Source organism: Tripterygium wilfordii, chromosome 19, assembly GCF_013401445.1.
Source record: "Tripterygium wilfordii isolate XIE 37 chromosome 19, ASM1340144v1, whole genome shotgun sequence".
In the NCBI taxonomy this organism is placed as follows: Eukaryota; Viridiplantae; Streptophyta; class Magnoliopsida; order Celastrales; family Celastraceae; genus Tripterygium; species Tripterygium wilfordii.
In genome coordinates this window covers 11,719,558-11,740,485 of record NC_052250.1, presented here as the reverse complement: position 1 = coordinate 11,740,485, position 20,928 = coordinate 11,719,558, and the positions used below count along the sequence as shown (strand labels likewise).

Sequence of the window (20,928 nt, the reverse complement as noted above, 5' to 3'; positions counted from 1 at the left end):
TAGATTTTTAGTCATGATCACAATGGCTAGATATTAGGACTAAGATAGTATCAAGTGTACTTTTAATCAAAGTGGTGGATGAATGGGATAATTCGTGTACGATAAGCCGATGCTCTGGATTCAAACACGAAGGTCATGGTGGTGTGCTCAGAAATATGAGGGCCAATATGTCTGCTCTCTCTGATTGTCTGATTTGAGGGCCTGGTTACGACCCATGTGATAGCGATATCAAGGGTTAAAAGGAAGTGTTCTTAGTGTTAAAATGCTTAAGATTTTACTCGATTGTATTCGTTCTTTCATGACAAATATGACTGACATGACTGTGATCTGTCATTCTTGTTTAGACATCCTTAGATTTTCAGTCATGATCACTGTGGCTAGATGTTAGGCCTAAGATAGTCAGATAGTGTCAAAGTGTACTTTTAATCGAAGTATTTCGTTTATAGGAGAACTTTGTGTACAATAAGCCGATGCTGTAGATTCAAACATGAATGTAGCATGGTGATGTGCACAGAAATATAAGGGTCAACATGTCTGCTCTCTCTGATTCTCTGATTTTAGGGCCTGGTTACTACCCACATTTCCTCTCTTTCTATACTTATTTGTCAATTGCACTGGAAAAAGGGTTGATAGAATTTTGGATCATTTGGGTTCTCTTTTTTAAAAAGAAATATCATGTTGGATCATCCTCTAGATTACTTATGATAATGGAGGATTGTACTGCAAGGTATTGGATGGAATGTGCAATCATTTTAATTTTCTTTTTGAAAACGAATATGCTACCATGAGGTCTTTATAAGAGCTGCCTTCCGAATGATGGGACACATGGACGGTTTATCTACCATGGGGTATTGGATAAAATGTTGGATTCCTCTTTAATAGGAAATAAGATTCGTAGGCGTCTTGTTTTCGTGGGTGCGACATCATTACATATTTGTTTTGTGCTAATAAGTTTTTGAATTTATCTCACGTGATGGTTTGAATGGTTGTTTCTGGAAGTATAACTGACGTATCTTCTCTTGGATTAAGAGTTTAACATATATAGTTTGTGTTTTTTCTTGTCCCATATGCGCTGTTTGTGGAGCTTAGATTGGGTCTTTATTTTCGAGCTAGTATTCCTTGTGATCCTATTTTGAAGCGGTTACACCCTTCTGGTATTCTTAGTTCTTACCCACCCCATGATTTTTTCTTCCCGGTGTGAAAGTAGTTTCTTGTCATGATTTTGGAGGGTGAGCAAAGGTAGTAGAATTAGTTCATTATTTTTCATTAGTACTACTGGTGGTACTCAAAAGGCTCACCCTACCAAACCAGCTAAACAGTCTCTTTTGTATCTCTACAAGTAATGGTGTGCATTCTGCTTATCTACTACTTGGTATTGGACCATCATCACTTGAGCTTTTGTTCCGAACGTTTGGGGTCGTTCATGTGAGTCTGAGAAAATCAATGCAAAATCGTTGCATGTATTCATTTTTGCCATTTATTTTTATCTAGAAATATATTTTTTTATCAATTCTTATTGAATCTATATCATTTCAAGTCTTGCCTTTTTAGGTCTTTTTTTCGCTTCACTTGTACAAATTTTATCAATTCTCCTCATCGTTACATTGTTGTCTTTATGGGCATGTTGATTCTCATCAAGCTCAATACTCGTATGCTGGCATCCTCAGTGGTTATATAGCTAATCCATAAAATCTCATATGAACTCTTTCACGTCATTTCCTCGTTTTAATTTTTGTTAGATATATCTTTACTAATGTCTCTATCATCTTAGAAAATTAGCAATGTGGAATGGATTATTTCTAGATAAAAATAATATTTCCTATATTTTGTTTTAGTCCTAATTAATGAAATCCTTTAGACTCTAAGGCTTGTCTTCACTTCTTCAATTTTGAGTTAATCTCAATATTGTCATTCACTAAAACTATATCATTTGCAAACATGTACTAAGGGATCTCAATATTACCTAAGCATCATATCATGTGCGTCTCCAAGTCTATAAATATTAAATTGTAGCCAAATGGTTTTCAAATATAATAAATATTGATATCAATCTTCGTTCAAAATCGTTTTCCAAAGTTTCAATTCGTGACTCATAAGTTTGATGCGCATATAATTGTTACAACTTTGAATATCACATTTCTACTATAGTGTCTATCCTTCATTTATTTGACTTCCCTAGCACCAATTTAGTCACTAACTAAGATCCTATTATATTTCCTTTTTTTAATCTCTATATTTTCTTTGAGTTTGTTATCTATTATTATATCTCTGTCATTTTTATTTCTTTTCATTCTAGTGCACCATAAATTATAATATGTATTTTCATATTTTTTTCTACTCTGCACTATTGGTTTCTCTCTTTTTATTGGATGGGTAACTGATAATGCTGATTGAGGACTTCCTAGCAATATCATGGAAAAATGAAAGTCCTTTCATCTTTGGTCCAAGTCTTATGAGGACAGAGTAACAAACAAAAATGATAAAAGATATCAACAAAGGCAGACCCACAGCATAGAGATTGGGGGTCAATTGACCACATTGAAATTTTTTTTCCCAAATAGATAGAGTATTTTGAAATTGACCCCACTAATATTTTATGTATCTGAATGTTTTATTAGGCCAAAAACAAATGACTTTGTCGTGTAAATCATAAATAATGTATTTTAAAAGTCCAAAACTAATACAAACACAAATGGTCCAAACATAAGCACTTGTAAGCTCAAGAGCATACATGAGCACATATTGCAATTAGGTTTTGCTGTTGTAACATTGTTGCACTTACGACCATAAAAGTGAAAAATGATGGAACTTCGAACTCCATGCTAGGTAACGTCTTCATTTCCATACACTCGGGAGGCTAGGTTCGCCCCTGGATATCAACAGTTGGTATCTCAATCCTAACTACTTAGTTGAAGGCACAAAATCCAAGTGAATTCGTGGACTCCACATGTCTCACATGATACATATAAAATCTTATGCCTACAATTTAACAACCTGGATAATTAGATTACCACCTGTTGGAATCCCAATAATAACTGGCATAACAAAAGAGTCAGTCATCCGGGCATGGGAATTGGGATATAAGAGCATCTCTAATGAGCACTCTTGTTCCCACACTCCATACACCTTAATTCATGTGCATCTATTGATTTATCAAGTATAACACTCCAATATACTCACAATGGGTACTCCTGTGCTAGCACTCCAAATGTTCAGTGAGTCCCGCAAGAGAGAGAAAAACAAAAGCAAAAGAGAGGTAAGAGATGAGTGACATCAATTAATTGGTTGAGTGGATCCCACAAAAATTACTATTCATCAAATTAGAGACACTCCAAATATGGAGTATGGATAAACAAATTTTCAAGTGTGAAATGTTATCTATTATGGACAACTAGCACTCCATCCATCAAAAAAGGAACATTTGAAGCACCCCAAATGACTTCCATTGGAGTTGCTATGAGGACGAGATTTGACAAGACCATACCTCAATCGACAATAATTGAAGTGATTCGACTCCATTTTTAATTACATGGTCTCAATTCGTATGGAAATGGAATGATATTTGAAACTAAAAGGTGGTGGCAACAAGAATGGACAACTTTAAAGCAATTGACAAGTATTTTTTTGTTGTTACGTGCTCATTCAGGGCCCCACAAAATAATATCTAATGGATTGAGATTATCTAAACGTGCAATGTGTACTCTTCTCTTCTCTTCTCTTCTTTTTTCTTTCATAAGGTTGGGTGGGCATGGATCGGTTTTATCCGCATATCGACCTATTAACGGCCCAAATTCCAAGGTAGATAATAAACCATCAATCGACTCATGAAGTTGGACCGATAATTTCACCCAATTGAAGTAGAGATGGATCAATTGATAATTGTCAGAATACTCAAAAGTAGGTTGTTGTTTGCTAGAATACTCAAAGAGGAACGTGAGTAACTAAGTTGTTAACATGGGTCATTTATCAGTGATTAAAAGTAATAATATATTGAATGGTGGAGGTAGGTTGGAGAAGGCGAATCAGTTTTGATTAAAGTTGATAAGCATCATTATCAAGTGGATGTCCAAGTGTAGCTAATTTCCACCTACGTCCATAGTGATGGGACGACGCGCGAAACTCTCTCTCATTAAGACAAAACAAAACAAAACAAATTGCTTGACATTCTTTCCAACTTTCATGAACTATTAGAGTATTGATAATAATAGTCTTCTCAACTGTGATAAGATATGAGAATCCATTTTTCAACTACACACACTATATATATATATAGTCTTGGTTTTGCTGGTTGTGAATATTATATAATGCCATCAACAAAGTGGGTAATAGTCTAGTTATAAATTTCTTTGAAATCAAACCGTATGCACTCGGAAAGTCATGCACCGTGTGCACTCGGAAAGTCATGCACCGTATGCACTCGGAAAGTCATGCGTTTAATTGTCAATGGGGGAACAATATCATTGTAGTCACGCGCTGGGTTTTAGGCACATATTAATTGTCTAACAGATAAACTTATATGATGTCGTTCTCGATTATCGAAAAAATATATATATATTTATAATGACATCAATTTTATATATTTATGATCACGTCTTTTATATATACGTATATATATATATATTTATTTATTTATTTATATTCATGAGTATTAGTTGTCACTTTTGATGGCAATTACATTATTGTTGTTTTTATATTTACATCATAATAAATGATGATGGAAGATGCAGTGTGTATAAAATTGCTACTTTTTTGGCTGGTGGAATTACAGTTTCGTCAGCAAACGGAAACAATCTTAATTTGTTTAATTAAATGCCGATACCCACTTTGATATGAATCTTTTGATATCATGTACGTCTGTTGATGTTTGTATATATTGTAAAAGAACTTTTATTTACCTGTTTTTTGAACATGAGTTGAAGAGTAGGACACTGATTAAAGTTTTGAGAATTATACCTTAGACTCAAATTTCAATCCTACTATTATATATATATATCAAAAGATAGATATTAGGGCCTTTGATTTCTAAACTATTTATTAATTTTTGTTAAAATTTTAAAATGTATTTTCCTGTGTTTATTAAAACTGATCGTTACACCATTTTGTGAAATCGTGTTATTCTGATTTTTTTGGTGAAGAGAGGTACATTTTCGAGTATTATAAATAGAAGGACGGGTCTCTATGAGATATACGATTTTGAGAAAGACAGAAACGAGTATAGTAATTCTTGGTGTTTTTGTGTAAAGAGCATTCATTCAGAGAGATTATGAGTTGTTTTATCCTGTAGGCGACTTTGCTATTCACTGCTAGCACAATTCAGAGGCAGAGCCACATAATCGTCTTAAATAGAGCGACCTAGTTCATGACTCAACCATCATCTCAAACTTGTAATTCGTTTTCATTATTTACAGAGTTTCGAGATAATATTAAATCAATTTTTTTGTGATAGTGTTTCAACAATATCAATATCTACTTGTTGGGGATTTTGCTAGCTCTCTTCTTCTCTAATTTCCTGTCTCTTTATATGTATATATATCAAATAAATGGTACAATTCCAGCAATGCAAAACGTGTACACTCTCAGTAATGGATCCACATCCTTTCTCCAAGAGAAGATTACATATATATATATATATATATATATATATTATTAATTGTGTGTAAGCAATTAAAGAGGTTGAAGATAACATACACATATATGATTTTCTGTAGTGATGATCGATCACTGAGTTGGGTATGCATAGGCTGATCTTATCTTTCATCTTAAGACACAAATAAACAAGATTAGCTCCATCTGAAATAATTTAAATGCTTACGCCTTTTGGCAATCATACATTGTTTTTTATTCCTTCATGATTGTGAATATTTGCCACTACCCAATTGTTTGGTTTTTAATTCATCTTTAAACTATATTTTATTAAGAAAAAAACCAATACTACTATTTATCAAAATTTGTAGTCCCATGCTGGATTAATAAAACTATATTTTATTACAACCACCAATCCCGTGTCCGTGTGATACATTTTCTTGTCTAAAGTATTTCTGAAACGACACACGAGAACAAAGACTTTAGCCTAAAACGGATAATTTCACTTTAATGTGTTTGAGTTTTTTTTTCCCTGAGATAGAACGGACAATATCGCATTAATGTGTTTGCTGGATTTTCTAAGATTATTTGCCATCAAAACTCGTCTGTTCTTTTATGTTCACTGTGCCATTTTAATTGCACGGGGGCACAATCTTGAACAAATAGTTTGTTTCGTTGTCAAAAATAAAATAAAATAAAAAAGGAGGAAAAAACTAAATAGTTTGTTTCTGAATTGTCATAATCAGTACGTGTCTAAATTCAATTGTCTACATACCAAATGTATGAATATGACATTTAAGAATTGAGAATTGAAAACCAATGTGTAACTTCGTAATTAGCCAAAATATCTTCGTGAGACCCCTAAGACACTCGAGCCACCGTAAGGATGAATTATAAGATAATTAAGAAAAGAAAAATACAAACAACTGTCATCGTCGGACACTCCCGGACGATATTGTATTACACCGAGCAATCGACGAGCTACATCATACTCGACCGAGTTACATAGACTGAATAAAAAATTAAACTAACTATATGGTTCTTAAATCAAGGAACTTGCATTTCCTTCAACAAGAGAGACCGATCTCTTCATGATATGAGACTCTCATCGTTATGAATCAAATATATGTTGTCGGAACAACGAAAACACTGATGATTGAAGATCTGAGACGAATAAAGGAGGGAGATCTAAAACTGGAGAGGATAAACCCTAAATCAAACATTTTTTTGAACCTAAATCTCTTCTTGATTAATGCTAAGTTGCTAACCTAATTTCTAGTCACCGACGTGATATATGGCTTAGAAACAAAGAAATAAAGAAAAAGAGAGAGAGAGAAATAAAGTTTTATTAATGTCTAACCACACAAAAATAACTAAATCACATAAAACCATACAAAACAAGTCATATTTCCCAATCAAGGCAGTCCCTTTCAGCCTTTTCACACACATATTGCTTTGCGCCTGCACTCCTACAAAAAGTAAGGTCCACCCGTGACATAATAACAGAAAAGTACAAGTCCTTATATGCAAATTTTACAAATTCATTTGGCCTTATCATGCTAATATCACAAACTAGTTTTGGACCTTAATTGGGGTTTATTTGTATTTGACTATTTGTCCATTACCCACCCTAAAGATCCCCTATCACTTCCCCGACTTATCTTATGTTATCAAATGTTAGTGCCTTTGATAAGCCCCTATGAATTTTATATTATACAACTCTCTCTTTTTTGTTCCATTATCTTAGGTGACAAAAAAAATTAATTTTGGATTCGACAAGGATATGTGTTTATAAAATATTTACATGTTCCGACTCTAAATTGAATTTCAGATGTATTTAATTGAATAAACTCGTATTAATTTAAACCCAGACAATAATCTAATTCTGAGTAGGTTTGTCCAAATAAAGTGGACAAAATTTGAACCCGGAGAAAGAAATTGTGTTTGTATATATATAAATGCATCCCCTCCGTGCCTCCACAAACATCTTTTCTCTTGCCTCCAAAACCAAATCTCGCAAAATTCTCTCTCTAAAAGCCTGAAAATATACACATTTTTTAGGTTTCAAGCCCTAAAAAGAAATATATAGCCTCTGGTTCTTTTTTCTTTCTGGAAATTTCTTGGAGATTTTTCTCACAGAGTGATCACAGAGAGAGAGAGAGAGAGAGAGAGAGAGAGAGAGTGGTGGTGCTGAGTGGGAGGGAGTGGAAGAGGTGGCAGAAGTAGAAGCGAATTGCTGTATGTCAGTAGATTGCATAGAGACCTTTTGCGGTGGATTTGGCGAACTCGCGAACCCCTTGCAATGGCCTCAGCTCCGCAAAAAGCGACGCCATGTTGTCTTCCTCAAACCGACTCAGCTCCCGTTAGTCGTAAGGCTGCGCCAGATTGGACCGATCTTGGCGACGATCGGGCGGTTGAGAAAACTTCCATCTCCTCCTTGATTCGCCCAGTCGATTCGCGTCCTGAACCTTCTACCAAGACCTCTACTAAAGGTCATCTCTCTCTCTCTCTCCTCCTGTCTCTTTCTCTTCTGGTCTATTCTGTCATGTCTCTTTTCTTATGATCTCTATGTATTTGAATTTGTGTTTGGTTCGATTCTTCTGCTTTTGAAGTGCGTTTTTCATTCTTGAAAAGCAGATGACGCTGTGAAGTTTTTTAATATATACACTGTCGGTGGTTGTTTTTCTGGAATTCCGGTGAAAACGAGTGGCACCACTGTTTGTGAAGTGCCAATGCCACATAGAATTCTTATGGTGCCATCGAGGAAGTTCTAGTTATCCTCTCGATCGTCTTTGGAAGATCTTTTAAGTTCCGATTAGGTTTGCCAATAGCGAATCAGAATAGGAATTCTGTTTCTGGCATCTCAATGAACTTTCCCTATTTTAGGGAATTGTATGCTAATGTTCTATACTTTTGTTTTTGCCTGACTTTGGTTCTCATTCCACTCTGGTGTGCATCGTGAGTTTTATTTAATGATGATGCATCCCTGGAATTACCAGGACGATGTTGGGAAATATAGGTGATTTTTTTTTTTTGAATTTTCTTGGCTATAAAGGTTGGTTGATGGATCAGATTGCATTTAGCTTTGGTCCATCCAATGAGCTAGCTTTTCCGCTACATGCAGATAAACCTCAATAATGACTTCGGAGTTCTTCGTTTGACTTTCTAAATGCTTTCCCTGCCTTTTCTTCTTTTAGACTTTTGTTTTGACTTTCGAATTTTCTATGCTTTTTAGGGGAAAGAAATGATACTAAGATGGAAATTACATGTACGGGACCGGCAATTGCTTCTTTTATTTATTTATTTTTGCATTTTTGTCATTATATGCTCAACATGATATAAGCCAATTTAAGGGGATGCACGTACTGTCTATCACATGTTTAATTGGTCCATTTACTTGCATTGGATGTGCAGGAGTCCCAATCATGCTAAGAGCACAGACCAGACATCCTCTGGATCCTCTATCAGCTGCTGAAATCGCTGTTGCAGTGGCTACTGTGAGAGCTGCTGGATCCACTCCTGAGGTTGACTGTTTACCTATAACTTTCTTTCACCAAAAGTAAAAGAAAACATTATAAGCATATGCATATAGCTTCAGGTTATCTCAAGTTGTTTTTCTCGTGAAGTAGTGAGTTGATCTTTCTTCCCCATTTCAGGTCAGAGATAGCATGCGCTTTATTGAGATTGTTTTGCTTGAACCAGAAAAGCATGTTGTTGCACTGGCAGATGCATACTTCTTCCCTCCTTTCCAACCATCATTACTTCCCAGAACAAAGGGTGGGCATGTAATTCCTAGCAAACTGCCTCCAAGGCGAGCAAGACTTATTGTTTACAACAAAACGTCAAATGAGACTAGCACGTGGATTGTTGAACTATCGGAAGTACATGCAGTAACACGAGGTGGACATCATAGAGGAAAAGTAATTGCATCACAAGTTGTTCCAGATGTTCAGCCTCCAATGGTATGCGCTGTTCTATTTTGTCGGTTTTTTTCAAAGAAGAGTGTGAAATCAGTTTCTCAAATAATGTCGTCATCCATGCAACCTCAGGATGCAGAAGAATATGCTGAATGTGAAGCTGTAGTGAAAGCCTTTCCTCCATTTAAAGAAGCAATGAGGAGGAGGGGCATTGAGGATATGGAACTTGTCATGGTTGATCCTTGGTGAGTAAAAGCTAGATATCCATGGTTTTGTCCAAATTTATGAGAAATTGATGAGTCATGCCATGTTTCCTCTATATAAATGTATTGCAGGTGTCTTGGTTATCACAGTGATGCTGATGCTCCAAGCCGTAGACTTGCTAAACCACTTATATTTTGTAGAACTGAGAGTGACTGCCCCATGGAAAATGGTTATGCACGTCCAGTTGAGGGCATCTATGTACTTGTTGATATGCAAAACATGCAGGTTATTGAGTTTGAAGATATCAAGCTTGTTCCCCTGCCTCCAGCTGATCCATTAAGGAATTATACTCCTGGTGAAACTAGAGGTGGTGTTGATCGAAGTGATGTGAAGCCTTTACAGATTGTTCAACCTGAAGGTCCAAGTTTTCGTGTTAGTGGGTACTTTGTAGAATGGCAGAAGGTAGATTGATTTTTTAAATAAGGTGATAAAATTGTGCTACCCATGTACAATTTGTATGCTAAGTGATATGCTGTATTATCCTGGGTTGCAGTGGAATTTCCGTATTGGATTTACACCGAGGGAAGGTTTGGTTATATACTCTGTTGCATACACTGATGGTAGTCGGGGGCGAAGGCCTGTTGCCCACAGGTTAAGCTTTGTGGAAATGGTTGTACCTTATGGAGATCCGAATGATCCACACTACAGAAAGAATGCTTTCGATGCAGGGGAAGATGGTCTTGGTAAAAATGCTCATTCTCTTAAGAAGGTTTGATAGGATCTGCCCTCTCAACATGCACTTATTTGTTCTTTTGACATTTGTTGTTTGCATTGTGTTTAAATTTTTAGTTGATCTCAATGAAAACTTTTGTGACAGGGGTGTGATTGTTTGGGCTATATTAAGTACTTTGACGCCCATTTTACAAATTTCACTGGTGGAGTTGAAACCATTGAAAATTGTGTTTGTTTGCATGAGGAGGATCATGGAATTCTATGGAAGCATCAAGACTGGAGAACAGGTTTAGCCGAAGTACGTAGGTCTAGACGGTTAACAGTGTCACTCATATGTACTGTGGCGAATTACGAGTATGGATTCTACTGGCACTTCTATCAGGTTCGTTGAAAGCCACATTATTTGTTGGTGCTTGCTGTTTTATTTTGGATGGATTATAAGAAAATTCCAAATGAACCACAATAGGTGTTGTGGTTGTGGGCCTTGTGGTCAGCATAGAAGAAGAAAGAAAAGTGCTAGCACACTCTAGTTACAATTGCTGATAGTTTCACACTTTCACTTATAACTTGCATAAAACAGTGAGCTACACGTATTCGTTAGAGTACGTAGGCTTTTGATGTAAAAAATAATTATTTTTGCTACATTTCTATACACCATTGTATCTGGTTTCTCATACCTATTCAGGCTCAGATTTAAATTAGTTTTAAACAGTCAATCATCTCTGTTGCTGTGACTGTTTATTATGTTACATGTGCTCTTTAAGAATCTGAAATGAAATGCTACCTATATGTTTTACAGGATGGAAAAATTGAAGCTGAAGTTAAACTTACTGGAATTCTGAGCTTAGGAGCACTACAGCCTGGGGAATCTCGAAAATACGGTACAACTATTGCTCCAGGTTTATATGCACCTGTTCATCAACACTTCTTTGTTGCTCGTATGGACATGGCTGTTGATTGCAGACCTGGTGAAGCTTTTAATCAGGTACAATGCTTCGCTTTTCAAGATTTTTACAAGTCAAATTGAGTTCTGCATTTTTTTACAAAGTCGCATTCCTACTGTTTTAGACTTTAGAGGCATCTCCATAGTGCGTGTTTCTTTTAGACTGCTGCTAGATTTTTGTGTGGTAGATGATAACGATTTTAAAAAGTTGGACTGGTGAGCTAGCTGGAAAGCTGGCCAGTTATATTTTAATGGTTTCGACGTGTCATTACTTGCTATTTTATCTCAAATTTCTCATGTATCGCAAAACTTGTATTCTCAAAATTTATTGATTTCTGTTTTTTTTCTAGGTTGTAGAGGTCAATGTTAAAGTTGAGGAACCTGGTGGGAACAATGTCCACAGTAATGCGTTTTATGCTGAGGAGATGCTGCTCAAATCTGAATTGCAAGCCATGCGCGATTGTAATCCTCTAACAGCTCGCCATTGGATTGTAAGGGCGTGTTGCATTTTCCTCACGATATTAATATTTTCTCTTTGAATGTTGTCATTCCTGGATAACTTTTGGATATTCAAGCTGATTATGTTCTCATGAAAGTTTCAGTTGCTTTACAGACAGTCGAGTTTATATTTTACGGACATTTACGTGCATGCAAGCTTTTGTATATAGACACCATCATTGATCTTTTTTCTTTTTTAATACTGACTCAGATTATCTTAGCTGTTTCGGATTTTTAATATTTTATTAGCTGTGGCCCTGTCTTTGAGTGGTCGTGTTTAACAAATGGCTGTATGAATTGGGCAGTGTAATTGTATGGTTGTGTTTAGCAAAGAGCTGTATGAGTTGGAAGTATAATACGGGTCACTGTAGACCATACTGATTAATTACGTTTTTCTGTTTTGCTTAAGATGAATATTCTGCTGCTGGGATTATATAATGTTTTGTAACTTTTGACACTTTGAATATTGGAATATAAGCCTATATTTTATTAGAATAACGATACAATTCTTCCCTTTATCCAGTTTACTTGACTCAATTTGAGCAATAATAACTTGCATGGATCACCACAGAGTCGTGCCCAGTGACATTTGATTGATCTGTAAATCTGCAAATGTGTGTCACAGTTTTCTGCCTGTTCATGTTAGGCTTACTTACTTAGATATCTGCATGTATTTGTGTGCATTGTGGTGATGAAGTAGCCCTAATGAGCAACTTACTATATGAACTTATGATTCAGGTTAGGAACACAAGGACAGTAAACAGGACTGGACAGTTAACTGGCTACAAATTGGTGCCTGGTTCAAATTGCTTGCCATTAGCTGGTTCCGAGGCGAAGTTTTTGAGAAGAGCTGCTTTCTTGAAGCATAATCTTTGGGTGACTCCTTATGCGTGTGATGAGATGTTTCCTGGAGGAGAATTCCCAAACCAGAATCCTCGTGTGGGTGAAGGATTATCCACATGGGTTAAGCAGAATCGATCATTAGAAGAAACTGATGTAGTACTTTGGTAAGTTTAAATTTGTCTTCGTTCACTTCACCACACACACAGGGACATATTCTTGTGTCATGCGCTGCCTAATATTGTGCTATTCTTGAATCAATTATGTATACTTACGGGGTATTTGGTTGGCATTTTGAGGGAGGAATGAGGAGAGCCGAGGGTGAGAATCACTCATTCCATCATTTGGTTGAGTTTGGGAGGGTGGAATTCCAAACTCATCGCACCCTCATTCCCTCCTTATGGAGATTAGCCAAGCTCACTATGAGATTGACTAATCTCCACAAGGGAGAATGAGTTTGATACTCAAACGACTATTATATCCTTTATTAAGAATTAATCACAACCATTAAATTAATATATTCTTATTTTTATTTACAAAAAATTGGGTAGTATGGAAATTGTACAATTAAAATTCTAACACTCATACTCACTCTTCATTTCATACCAAACATGATAATGTTCTTCTCACACTCACCTCATACTCACCTTACACTCGCCTCACACTCAGACTCATTGGATTAACAACCAAATACCCCGTTAGGGTATTAAATATTTCAGGAATACAAATGTGTTAATGTTGGGGAAATCACACATTTTTTATGGATGTTACTTCTAATCCATTATTATTGACGCAATGTATGGTTTTGAGTGGTGGGCTATTCAAAGACAACATATCCAAAAAAATATGATAAGAAATAAGATTATTAGATTCATGGTAGGAGTAGCACCAATCGAAGATAAGTAGGGAAAAAACCGTGTAAAATGGTAGAAAATATGATCAGAAATGAGATTATTTGCAGCAGCCCTAGGCTTCAAAACCAAATTTTAGAGATCTAGGTTTCAAGTTTCAAGTTTCAACCCATGACCATCCAGTTCACACTAATGTGAGATGAGCACACAATGTGTGCTCTCCCTGTGACGGCAACCATTTCATCTATTACATAAAACTCAAAGTTATCACAGGAACCGTGTCCTCCACGGGAGAGTGTTTTTGTATAACCAATCTGAAGGTAACACTTGATTTGTATAAATGCAGGTATGTTTTTGGGGTCACACATGTGCCCCGATTAGAAGATTGGCCTGTTATGCCTGTGGAGCGCATTGGATTTATGCTTGTGGTATTAACCTTATCATACTCTTATGCATTTTCCTTCTATATTCTGTCCTACCATGGCTGATTAAAGGCTTGTACGATGCCCCTTCGAAACTCAAAAGAACTTCCAACCAATTGCATCCCCGAGATATGTACAAATCTAAAGACTTGATTTTGTATTGTTCTGGATTGTCTTAATGCTGTTTCTGGTGGTATTTGTGAATGCAGCCACATGGATTTTTCAACTGCTCTCCTGCCGTTGATGTTCCACCCAGTCCTTGCGAATTGGATGCCAAAGACAGCGATGTCAAGGACACTGAGGTGGCCAAGCCTGTCCAAAATGAATTGCTTGCAAAGCTTTGAAGACTCTTCCACAACTCTTACCACAACTAGCACGGAATGAAAGCCCCAAGTCCAAACTAGTTTGGATCTTGACGTTTTAGTAATATTTCCACACCACGATGAATAGACATTTTGCATAGTACCTTGTGTGTTTGATTGCCGATTGGTTTCTTCTTGCTAGGAAAGAATGTTTTATGTTTTATGTGGTGCCGATGCAACCAGCCAGATGTTTATTAATGTGGAATGTTAATGACGCTGACCCTCAGGCCTCAGCTGCACATATCATCTTTTCAATTGTTTTTCTTTAAGCTTTGACCGTGGTGTGAAGGCATTTATTCGTATCTATTATTTCTTAGTGCATGTGTCATAGACTAATGTCAGATCTGCCTGCTTTTCTTTTGTTTGTTAATGTGGTTTCTTGACTTGTTATTTTAATTGGCTTCTGTTAATTTCCCAGTTTATGTGATGTTGAGGTCCATAATACAATTTCAGATTTGCTTCAGTTTTTAATGCCTGCCCTGGTGGGCATAGTAGGATTTATGGCCTGCTCCGACGTTCAAGTAAATAACAGTCAAAAGGAGAATCCTTGGTTCGGAGCTCTTCTTGCTAATTACTATTGACTTGATCTTAAGCAGAATCATAGGATGGTGAATCTCATTTGGATTCCTTTCCCAAGTAGAATTGACTTTCTTATGGACTCTTGGTCTCTATGTTCACGGTTGGAGTTCTACTCTTCTTTAGTCATGACATCAGGTGGGCGTCTCGGATGTCCTATTTAGAGTATCTGTATCAATTTCTCTTAATATATTCCTTAAAATATAGATAAAATATCATTTTTTCTATTTTACAGATTCTCTATCCAAAAAAACGTTATCTATCATTTTCTCTATCTCATTAAAATAATAGTTCATTCTCTCTTATTTATTATTTTTTCTATACAAATCAATTTTATTGAAAAAATAATACTTTATCTCTCTTGTCTCATCCTACAACCAGCCATGGAATCTGGTAAGCTTTTAGCGGTTGCTAATGCATATCTCGTTATACAAAAAGTGGATAATGGGTAGCAAGTCTGGACAAAAATGAAATTCAAATCAAAGGGAACAAAAAATAATTCAGAGTTTGAAAGTAAGATCAAGTGACGATATATATGTTGGTGGAGGAGGTGCCCCTGCTGCCAAATCCGAAAACTCCGACTCCGACGATGTCGCCACCCAACCAACTCTTTCTTTTCTTCATTTTATTATTCACTAAAATAGTAAACTCTATTTTATTACTATCGAGCTCCGGCCACATTGATGTGGTTCGATTCAGAACCAGTTGACCCAATTAGGACGTGGTCAAAGGAGCGGTTCTCCATGATGATGACCACAATAGTCTTTATCAGGTCATCGACTCCGTATCGTCTCCGAAAATTTTCAAAGTCGTCGGAAAGGCATCTCTGACCAGAAGCTGCGAAGTCCCGACGACTATCAAGAAACAACACAAACCTGATAGACAATCGTCGGATGGGGACGGAGGTGATGAAAGAGAGTACGCAGGGGAGACAATATGAGAGAGAGTATGAGGAGGAGATAGATACATTATTTTATTTGAGATAAACTAGGGCTGTCATCGATACGGTTATCGTTACCAAATCCTAAATATCGTTACCATACCAATCCCTTCGGTAACTCAAAAAAGACTACCGTTACCGTTGTCAATAGAATCGGTATACCGATGATCGATATACCAATCAATCGGTAATGGTAAATCGGTAATCTGTAAATTTACCAATTAAAATCAATCATAGAGTATGAACAAACTGGACCAGCTTGTAAACATAAAAAAATTTAAAAATTATTACAAAATAGAGTTTATACCCATATAAATTGAATCAGCTTGTAACAAAAGCCCAAGATCAATGAACTAAAGGACTACAACGCTAAGCCCAAGTCTTAAGAATAAGCCAAGCTTCAAATAGATAAGACCCACAATGGATAACAAGGGTATGATGCAGTAGAAGGAAGGGTGAGAGCTTGAAGATGACTCCGCTACAAGCATGAAGCAGACTTCACTGAGAGATGCTATCTTAACAAAATCACCCTCTCAACCTCTTCATTCTCGGGTTTATGAGCGATTTGGGGCTCCCTCTTTCGTCTCTTCCATTTACTGCGAACACCTGTGAAAAGAAAGATTTGAAAAGGCAAAATGAAATGAAGTAGAAATGGTATTGTAAAGGAGTTTTAGAATGCAGAGTCTAGACCAGAGAGAGTGAGTCGATTGTCTCGGTGAGTCCGTCTCTGTGAGAGGTTGAGAGTCTTGTGAGAGATTGAGATCTATGGTTGTATGGAGATGAGAGTCGAAGACTAGAGTGAGATTTGTGAGATGAGATTGTGAGAATAAGTGAATAACCCTAAAAATCATGAATGGTGTAGATTATAGTGGATGAATCTAATGGTCATAAATTAAATAAAATTAAAACTAAAACTAAAAATAATATTAATATATATGTCGGTAATCGGGAAATTTACCGAGTTTGAATTTTGTTTACCGGTACCGTTACCAAATGCAACGGTAAATTTACCATACCGAAGTATTGGTAATGGTATACCAATCTTCTGTCATTTTCGGTAACCAATATATCGGTAACGGTATACCAATAGATAATTTACCGTACCAATAACAGCCCTAAGATAAAGTATGAAGAGGATATATTATTTTATTTTTAAAGATGTGAATAGTAGTTTCCTAGATGTAGGGAACCACTGTTCATATTCTCTAAAATAGAGAACTTCTAGGTAGTCTGATGCAGTGCTATAGTTTGATAAGTTCTCTATAATTATTCCATATTTTACAGACAGACACATGTTTAGGTAATCTGATGTGAATACTTTTAGGTGCCATGTGTTAGGACATGTGGAAGGTTCTGGGTGGATTCATTTTGGTACATTACCAATGCCAAAAATTTCAAGATAATATAAGAATATGAGCGTTATATACACCCCACGGTTGGTTTACTAAGTGCACTTCAATTTCTCGTTAAAAAAGCCTAATCTTATAACACCTCATTTATCTCTACCAGGAAGAAGCAAATCCTCTAAAAATCGCCTCCTCAGTTCTTTGTCATTCCCCAGAAACCCACCCAAACACGGAGGTGTCGATGACGGAAGGAGATGGACAACGCCGAACAGTTCTTTTAAGGAGACGATTACTTCTTCGATGGGGAAGAGTTTGATGAGGAGAAACAGGTTAGTTCCACCATTTATGTTCATTTTTTACCTAGGTTAGTCCCACAAATGCACAATACTGGCAAACACATCTGGTGCTCCATTCCCAAGTGGCAGAAGTGCAACCATACGAAGATGGCTTGAAAGCGGCAAGGGAATTGCAGGGGATTAAATTCGAGTTGAGTGGAGAGCGTGTCGATGTCACGAAATGGAAGTGGTGAGCAATAGATATTCGAGAACCAAACAAATCCTCTCCCTCTCTCTCTTGTCTACCCTGTTTGGCATTTTGTTTCATTACTCGATTGTGAAATCCAGAATGTTGGACCTATGGTCCTATATGTCTAATTTTGATGATATTAAATCATTTATAAATGATAATGAAACATTAAAGCAATATTTGATTTATATGAATTGAATTTAAATGACTATATATTTTTGAGATAGTGCTGGAAATTAAGTTTTGAAAACAAACATACATGAACTAAGTTAGAGCATTAATTTTCCAATTATCATATCTTAACCAACTTAGGTCGAAATGACTTGAAACTTGAACCACATGCACATGAAGGCTTAATATATGTTCTAGGACTATAATCATGAGAAATTAAGTGCATCACATATATATTTGGTCATATGCTTAAATTCCGCCAAAACTAGGTTTTACCTAATTTTGTGCATATGTGTTCTTTGTGAACGTGGTGAACCAAATGAACTCCGATTTAAATGAAATTTCGTGTGCATCTTAGTTTCATCACTATGAACATATTTTATTTAGTAAAGTTCAAGAGAAAAGGTCATTTACACTGAGTTTGCAAAATGACTTTGAATTTACACTTAGAATTTATCGGTTTTACTATTAGTGATCAAATTGCTTGGTTGAGTGACCAAACGATTTCCGATTGTTATGAAATTTTACATGGACATTATACTACATATAAAATGATTTATCATGCAGTAATATGAATTTTCTGGGTTGTTTTTCTAATGTAATTAACCTATGCGCTCTATATGAAGCTCTTTGAGCTTACATGCAATTGGGGAGTTCTACCTCCTATTTCCTTGTAGGTTAATCATCATTGTGGTCTCATATGGCTCAGAATTCAGTATGTTCAAGAGTGGTCGAAGTCCAGTTTCTAAGAATGAGCTTGGAGCTCTAGGAAACTATGAAAAATCCTATATTTGCCAACTTTCCACTAAGGCACTTTATCAAGTTGAATGAATCAAACATTGAGGCTATTGGTTGTGGTCTTCATGGAGATACAACTCTTTTCAAACATGTGGGACAAACCTTGTCCTCTCTATCATTAGTGATATATTCTTGTTTGACATTTTCACTCAAGACATGTGCTACCAAGAAAGTTAGGTTGGTGCAATCAAACAAGATCCTTGACATTTTCACTCAAGACATGTGCTACCAAGAAAGTTATGTTGGTGCAATCAAACAAGATCCTTGACTAAGGGATCACTTTTGAAGTCTTTGATTCAAAATGAAGGGACAAGATGGCATAGTACAATCTACATCCATGGCTGAGAATTAAAGAGAGTTTGAATGGTCAAGATTTGAAGACATACATTGATCAAATGGTTGTGCATAAGACAACTTTCTTGCTTGCAATTTTTGACTTAAAAAAAGGAGCATGTGCAACGTCTATATGCTCTATGGTGGAGATTTGTTTGCTCAAAACATCAATGACCAAGATTAGGAGCTGCAATGGATGGTAGAGATCAACTCTTGAAGTTTGATCCAATGGCTACAAGCATAGGAGAGAATTGCCTTTAAAAGAGGATCTTCCCTTTCATACAACTTGGAGAAGCAAATTGAAAAGTTATCCTTGAGAGAAACCTTTTGCTATCAAGTTCATCAATCATCAAGCCTTCTTGCTATTTGCTACAACAATCTTCTCCAATACAAGCCTCTACAATCAAGGACTTCTCACTACTCTTGCTTTTGCAAAAGGGAAGTTCCTATATCCTTTAGGCTTTGTTTGCTTACAATCTAAACCTCTCTTGTTCTTAAAATCCTATCTTTGAGAGTGTTGCTGTAATCTTGAGAGTTCCACACGAAATACCTTTGAGGTAACCTGTGAGAACCTTGGTTGAAAATCCCATTGAAAAATTCCCTTTGTTAAGGGAAATTGTAAACATTGAAGTTTGAGGGAGTTCTTAGAAACCCTTGGTGTAAGGGGTTTTGTGGGTCTCTTAAAATCACACCTTAGTGGAGTTGGGAAAATCCTAGGTTGGTGAATCTAGGTAGTAGACGTAGGAGAAGGGTCTCCGAACTACTATAAATCGCTGTGTTGATTTCTTTGTTTACTTGTTTATATTTACTACTTGTTTCAAACTGCAGGATTTTCAAAACCCTAATCTGTCCGAGATTAGCAGACTGCCTTAAACTTTGAATTTTGATCTGAAATTTTGATATAGTGTTTATTAAGGTGTTGTGACATTGCATATAAAATTTCGTTGCATTTTGACATCATTTGATAGGTAAAATCTGAGTTGAAAAATCTGTGTGCAGTGTGTTGCTTGAAAATCTGTTTTGTGCAATTCTTGATTATTTGATATTTGGTCATTCACTATATTGTATCACATCTTGCATTGGATTGAATATTGATTAGGAAAATCATTAGAGTCCAAATTTGTGTGCTACTTGTTAATTGCCATTAATTTGTTTAAATTGAAAAAGGGATTCCAATTGGAATTTGGGGACACAATTCACCCCCCCTCTTGTGTTAAACTCGATCCGTCAATTGGTATCGGAGCAGGTTAGCTAAAACTAGGAGTTATATCCTATTTGGCATATTTATGGCAAATATTAATTCTTATGGTGAGGCCGAAGGCCTATCCATGAATAGACCACCATTTTTCAATGACTTGCAATACGGTTTTTGGAAAAATAGGATGAAAATTTTTATAAATTCCATTGATTATGATTTGTGGGAAGTTGTAGAGAATGGTCCTTATGTTCCTAGGAAACTTTTGGGTGATGAGATGGTAGATAAGGAAAAGAGTGAGTTTACTAAGGAAGATAAGAGATTACTTAGCCTAAATAATAAGGCAATCAACACTTTGCACATTGCACTTATTAGGAGTGAATTTGATTACATAGCTCAATGTAAGAGTGCAAAGGATATTTGGGATATGTTAGAGTTGAAGCATGAAGGAACAAGTCAAGTGAAGGACTCTAAGATAAACATGCTAGTCACCGAGTTTGAGACATTTAGAATGAAGAAGGGTGAGAGCATTAGGGAGATGTTTTCTAGACTTACTTGCATATGTAATGAATTAGAAGCTTTGAACAAACCATATGAGGAAGTTGATAAGGTCCAAAAGATCCTTAGGAGTTTACCTAGGATTTGGAAAGATAAGGTAGTAGCCATTAAAGAGGCTAAAGACCTTAGGAAGC

General features: G+C 36.2%; 1 protein-coding gene and 1 non-coding gene across 2 annotated transcripts; both read left to right on the top strand.

The window, feature by feature from the left end:
* Nucleotides 1-485: 485 nt before the first annotated feature.
* On the top strand, nt 486-583 carry LOC119986370. The gene has a single exon (XR_005465258.1). It is a non-coding gene; the product is annotated as a small nucleolar RNA snoR100 (small nucleolar RNA).
* A 6,982-nt stretch (nt 584-7,565) lies between these two features.
* LOC119985177 (copper methylamine oxidase-like) lies at nt 7,566-14,673 on the top strand. The gene is made up of 12 exons (XM_038829382.1): nt 7,566-8,075; nt 8,998-9,107; nt 9,240-9,545; nt 9,633-9,745; nt 9,836-10,166; nt 10,258-10,473; nt 10,582-10,818; nt 11,236-11,421; nt 11,730-11,870; nt 12,616-12,884; nt 13,915-13,996; nt 14,200-14,673. The coding sequence occupies exons 1-12, from the start codon at nt 7,886-7,888 to the stop codon at nt 14,332-14,334; spliced, it is 2,316 nt and encodes a 771-aa protein (XP_038685310.1). The 5' UTR covers nt 7,566-7,885; the 3' UTR covers nt 14,335-14,673.
* The last annotated feature ends 6,255 nt before the right edge of the window (nt 14,674-20,928 follow it).

Bases quoted from the DNA above. Each gene is read 5' to 3' on its own strand.
- LOC119985177 (XM_038829382.1), top strand. From the start codon at position 7,886: ATGGCCTCAGCTCCGCAAAAAGCGACGCCATGTTGTCTTCCTCAAACC. The intron at 9,546-9,632 runs GTATGCGCTGTT...ATGCAACCTCAG, and splicing joins CAGATGTTCAGCCTCCAATG to GATGCAGAAGAATATGCTGA. The intron at 12,885-13,914 runs GTAAGTTTAAAT...GTATAAATGCAG, and splicing joins GAAACTGATGTAGTACTTTG to GTATGTTTTTGGGGTCACAC.